Source organism: Salvelinus alpinus, chromosome 28 (assembly GCF_045679555.1).
Source record: "Salvelinus alpinus chromosome 28, SLU_Salpinus.1, whole genome shotgun sequence".
NCBI classification, from domain to species: domain Eukaryota; kingdom Metazoa; phylum Chordata; class Actinopteri; order Salmoniformes; family Salmonidae; genus Salvelinus; species Salvelinus alpinus.
In genome coordinates, this window is record NC_092113.1 from 32,406,375 (window position 1) to 32,412,494 (window position 6,120).

Sequence of the window (6,120 nt, forward strand, 5' to 3'; positions counted from 1 at the left end):
GTAGGATAGGAATATATAGTTCAACACTGTATAGTAGGATAGGAATATATAGTTCAACACTGTATAGTAGGATAGGAATATATAGTTCAACACTGTATAGTAGGATAGGAATATATAGTTCAACAATGTATAGTAGGCTAGTGAGTATATAGTTCAATACACACTCTTAGAAAAAAAGGTTCTGGATAGACCAAAAAGTGTTTTGTGTTTTCTTCATATATGTCACCCCTTAAGGTTCTATTTAGAACCGAAAGTTGTCAATATAGAACCCCTTAGTGGTGCCATATATGAAGCAACCAATTGAACGTTTGTTGGTTCTATCCAGAGCCTTTTTTCCGAAGAGTGCAGTATAGAAGACTAGTAAGCTATATTCAACACGGTATGGTAGTCTAGTAAGCTATATTCAACACGGTATGGTAGGCTAGTAAGCTATATTCAACACGGTATGGTAGGCTAGTAAGCTATATTCAACACGGTATGGTAGGCTAGTAAGCTATATTCAACACGGTATGGTAGGCTAGTAAGCTATATTCAACACGGTATGGTAGGCTAGTAAGCTATATTCAACATATGGTAGGCTAGTAAGCTATATTCAACACGGTATGGTAGGCTAGTAAACTATAGGCAAAACGCACAAGTGGCAGCAGCGTATGATGGAGGCGTAAGTATTTTTTGATATACAGGGACTAATTCAGACCACTTGACTGGTGCCAGGAGTCGGTCGCCGGATCCGGCCATCCATAGTTCACTGAAAAGCCAACAACTGATCTCAATTCAGAAAAAAACACAAGCCGCCACTTTATTGTGACAAGCCCTTAATACCCAATACTTTTTTATTTTCAATGGTAATTATGTTTGAGAGTTATTTGGCTGATATGTGCAACGCAAACTCCATATTTTCTGTTTACCTGTCATTACCACATAACCAGTGCATCATATTGTTTTACCATTCCAAATGAGAGCGCTGGGGTTCTTGTACACATCACTTCAACTACGGACCACAGTAAAAGTTCATTGAAACAGCATGTAGGTTAAATATAATCAGAATATCCAGCCAACTATGAGGTTCAGGATATTATAACTGGAATGTAGTCCTATTACTGTTATTGTCTGTTCAAGTCTCTGTTTTATTGCATTCCAGCGACATTGACTACCTGGCCTTTAAACTGTAAGGTGTGTCTATAATATTTAGATGAGGAAGCTACTCAACTTACAGTATATGTGTTGCCATACTCCGAGTAGCATTTATTACAGATGTTCAAAATGTTTGTTTTAGATGAAAAACGGAAACAAAATAAAGCTATAGCTTATCTGAGATATATGTCGTGTATATCCAAACAAGAATCCAACGCAATAACCGTGTGTAACGCTAGAATGCGACTCATTTGTTGTACCATTATCACATAATAAAGTACTTGAAACCACAGTAAAATGATAGTGGTATAACCTTTTTTATTTTTTTAAGATTCTGTTTATTAGAAACCTTATTCATACATAGATACATTCATGTCATTTTTACTTTTATACAATACAACGTCTGAAGCAACCCTCACAAGAGCTAATAAGGGAATGCGATATTGTACAAAAAAACAAGGCACATTAACATAAAACACTATTACATTGAGATAGGATATCCCCAAATATCATATTGTTTCCATACTTTTACAATTTGCTACACGTTATAAGGTTAAAAGAGACACCATATAGTACATAACGAATACCAAATACAGTAGCCTACAAATAATAGTCAGCACCTCCGACCAATGCATTATAATCATTATAATTATAATATGCATACATCATAAAGGTTTTTAAAATGCGACGATATGTCTTTCAATCTTTCAGTTGTTTCTACTTTAAAAGTCATAAGGTACCGAGCAATCATTATGTATCATCCATTTGTTTATTTTTCACATAATCACTAACATGCTTCACTGTATCTTTCACCGCTGGGTTTTAATCCATATACAGTCAACACTATAATACATTGTGCTGCCCAGATGTTAAAGGTTCACACACCAGCGTTTAGATTTTGTATGTCATATATGTTTAGAATACGATATTTCTTTCCACTGAGCCTATTTTTCAGTCAAGTTCTACTTTCAATTATGCCCATTTCAAATGTGCCCTTTCCGAGCGATAACCGTTATTCCTGGGCCTATATCAAGTACAAAAAGCTTATTGAGAGTTTATCTATGGGATGTGCATTTACGAAGAATACATCTACCTCCGCTTGTTATTGCAATAAGGATCTCCAACAACTCTATGGTGAAGAATAATTGAAGAAGAATTGTCAGCACAACTACGAGAACTATGATCTTCGATAGCAGCCAGCACGAACCCGTGTTTAAACCACAACCTCATCTGTTCTGATCCAACCCCCCAAAGTTATCCAGAGGCTGTTGGGGAGGGGGGGGGGGGGGGGGGGGTAATATCAAATATCTTGAGAAAGTTGTCAGCACATGAACGAATTCATGGCAAATAATATTTCAAAGCGCTGCAGCCATAGAGAGGTTGGCATGGAGGTTTAAGATCCTCTGATTTGCGGCTTGGAGTCTGACTCCTTGCTCGTGACCGTGAACGTGCCGAAACACATGGCAGGGAACTAGAGAAAGCAGATAAGGACATTGTGTTCGTCTTAACCAATGTCGTTCGTCTTAACCAATCTACATTGCCAGTGACAATGAATGCACGTAAATGGGATTCAGGTACATTGGTGAAGAATTGGCCTGATAGGTTTATCACAAACTCTGGCCTCGTGTTTATTATATTGCTTTTAGTTTAGTTAATTTAGTTTTCAAGTCATTTATCAAAAGAAATTATTCATTTTCAAGGGTTTAGGAAATTACATCAGTCATGGACATCATGCACTAATTCAGTCCTTTAGGCCTATCCGGGACGCAATAATATAATCTCACAGTTGATTAACGTCTGTAGGCTATAGGTGTTTTACCACAACACTATGGTAGTTCTATCCTGCATAACTCTGCAGATATTCTAAGTTATCGCAGCAGTATCACTTGGTCGCCTTAGGGCCTACACCTAAAATATTTTCCTGAACATTTTGCACTTTCTGATGGAGATGGAGCGAGAGTAGGCTAGGTGGGTGCATGCATGCATTTATAGCAATTGCAGACAGGAGAAACACTGCCTGTCAATCGATTATCCTTATGGTGCCACGTCTCTACGAAATCTAAAAGAAGGCCATAGCTTGCTCCCTCATCATCAGTCTCTTCTTCTTCATACGCCGGTTCTGGAACCAGATTTTAACCTGTTGATCGCTGAGGTTGAGGCGGTTAGACAGCTCCCTCCGCCGCTGTCTGGTGATGAACTCATTCAGCATGAACTCGCCCTCCAGTTCGGCCAGTTGGAGCTTGGAGTAGGGCTTGCGTTTCTTTCGGGTCCGAGTGTGCATCGGGTACCACGGGGCACCTGGAGGGGGCATATAAAATATGGATAAGTCACACCAGTTAGGACTACAAATTAAGCTCACAGTCACCTCCAAGACTATTCTCCTTTCAATGTGACTTCCTGTGCTGCGCACATAAACATGTGTTGTGTAACACTTTACTTGTTTTGGTCTAGTCTATCTAGACCTTTCTAAGTCTGAATCTTATTCGATGACATGGGGAATGTTTGTTCAGAAGCTGCAGCTGAAATTCTGTTTCCTTCTTCGGAGTTTATACATAAAGGGAAAGGGACCACTAATTTACAGTAGTTTGTGTCACATGAAGTTTTACTGATGCAGTTAAAGCTACATTAACAGGATAATTAAGTCTTTCCTTGCAAAAACCCCAACATTCCCCCCCCCCCCTTTAAAGTACACAGCGACAGATATTAATGATGTTAACGAGTCATTAAAACGAAACCCCTGTCTATTTGATGCAGTCATCCACACAGCGCCTCACCTCTTCAAATCACTGCACTCATTTGTTCTGCCTAATATTTGCGTAATATACATGTTATAACAAGCTAACTGATACAGATAAACCAAACTGATACAGTCACATCGATAAGCTTATTCATAATTATTTGTCTCTGACTCTGAGACGCATGCAGTGGCAGTAAGACAGACCGTGGACTAAAATGGTCTGCAGTTTAAAGTCTCCTGGTTCTACACAAACGCTTGAAGCATGATGGAACATTTGAGGGAAACCCCTAGCGGCGTTTGTCTGCCACGCAAGTGAAGTCGCCTACAGGCAAAAAACAAAACAATGAGCATCATGATAACAAATCGCTAGAGCCAACAACAAACCTCTGGCTATGCTGAACTACACAATCAATTTGATAATAAACGAGCATTTCGGGGATATATAAATTCATACAACAGTGTTTGGATGAATGAGGATGGGACCCACCTCCGCATGCAGCTATGTTGCCCGAGTGGGCGGTGTGGTTTCCTGGTGACAGAAGGGTCTGAGGGTCGCTGGAGGATGTTTTGCTGCCCTCGTTGAGAAGCGAGGAGCTGGAATCGGATTCCAGAGATTGGCAGGATGGCGGGTCTTGAATGAGTTGCTCGGTCCCATAATTATACTTAGAAAATGCACCAATGTTATTGCTGCCCATGCCAGAGTGCATCCCGTGATCAGATGTTATGAATGACGATGTGTCCCTCGCTTTATCCTCTCGCTTTAGGCTGCTCCCGCCACCACCTGAACAGCTCTCTCTGCTGCTCACGCTGCCGTTGCTATAATAACATTTACTCTCCTCCGGCCGAGTAATTTCACACGACCGGTTGAAAGAAGGGTTAATAGACACGGGGCTGCTAAAATAGGATTGAGAGTATCCATTGCAGGGCTCGGATGGGTTCCACGGGAGGGAGCAAACATTGTCCCTTCTCGGGTAGGGGAGAGATGGTAGCCCCGCCAGTTGTCCCCCCGAGGCTCGGAAATTCGGAAAGTAAAAAGTGTCTCCAGTGTGGATGTTTACCAAAGGTCCCACAAACCCGGGATTAAGAAGATTATGCTCGCCCATTTCCGCGGGCCCGACCAACAGCTTCTAGTTTATTGCAATCTGACATTTAACGTAGTTAAACCTGGGGGTGCACCTGATTGGTCAACCTAAAGTCATGTGATCTAAGGACTAAATTATGCTACACAAGGGTACCACCCACTTGGTCCACCTCAGACAAAACAAAACATTAACTTCTGTATTACGGGGTTTATGTGCTTTAAAAAAATACTATAAATGTTTTATTAAATATGTATAATCTTGTTTTTTTCTCTGGAACCCAGTCGATTCCAAACCTACTTCTCCCCTTTTCTCCTCTACTGTACAAATATATGTAACAGTCCCTAGTCTCGTTTAATATTTTTATTAGCTGGCAAAGGTTTTAAAATACTATTTCTTATGAAAACTATTTATTTTCCTAGAAGGATAAGGTGCATCGTTTTTTTCGAGCAAATTATGTTTGAATTAAATGTCATATAAAGCTGTGATGTCCGTCTTTTACAAGCTTGTTTTAAGAAAAGACTGATGCTCATTGCTGCTCTCTACTCTAGCGGCTCTGTTAAAATCAGACGATATTCTATAAGGTTACTTTAAGAGTGTATATCTCACATAATATTCTCTCATACACCCATGAACAACTTTAACAGATACCCCCTATAAACGTTCGCAGCCAAACTCTATGGGGACGGTGATAGGCCTGTACCTCTCACAATTCTTTTATATAAACTTTACAAGTTAGCAGAGGGAACTTAACTGATTCAATCCGTGGAGACGTACTGAACCATATACCATTAATTAGTTGATTTGTGGTATTATCATTCTGAAGATGCTCTGTAGGAATCGCTATTATGCATCACAGCGTAGCTGTTATAATAGCAAAGCACCACTAGAGAGCAATTTTAGAGGAAAAATACTTTCTTATAGGCTATAGTACAACAGCAAAAATGAATGCTTAGTCTCAGCAAAAAAATGAAATCGCTTTACCATATTTCTTAAAATTACGACTCCTATGCATATCATTCAGGCACGTAGCCAACAGTTAGCGAATACATTCCAATGTGGTCTAAGCCTGTCAAATTGTTCAACATATACAGCCTTATAATATGCCAGTGGATGGTATGGTACCATATTCTTTCTCTTTCTTCTCCTCCCATCTGGTCCACAGATCCT

General features: G+C 39.9%; 1 protein-coding gene across 1 annotated transcript; it reads right to left on the reverse strand.

Annotated features, from left to right (window-relative positions):
- Nucleotides 1-1,432: 1,432 nt before the first annotated feature.
- LOC139557718 (homeobox protein Hox-C12a-like) lies at nt 1,433-5,060 on the reverse strand. Its single transcript, XM_071372840.1, has 2 exons — nt 4,359-5,060; nt 1,433-3,432 (listed from the first exon to the last, which is right to left on the reverse strand). The coding sequence occupies exons 1-2, from the start codon at nt 4,972-4,974 to the stop codon at nt 3,194-3,196; spliced, it is 855 nt and encodes a 284-aa protein (XP_071228941.1). The 5' UTR covers nt 4,975-5,060; the 3' UTR covers nt 1,433-3,193.
- Nucleotides 5,061-6,120: the final 1,060 nt, after the last annotated feature.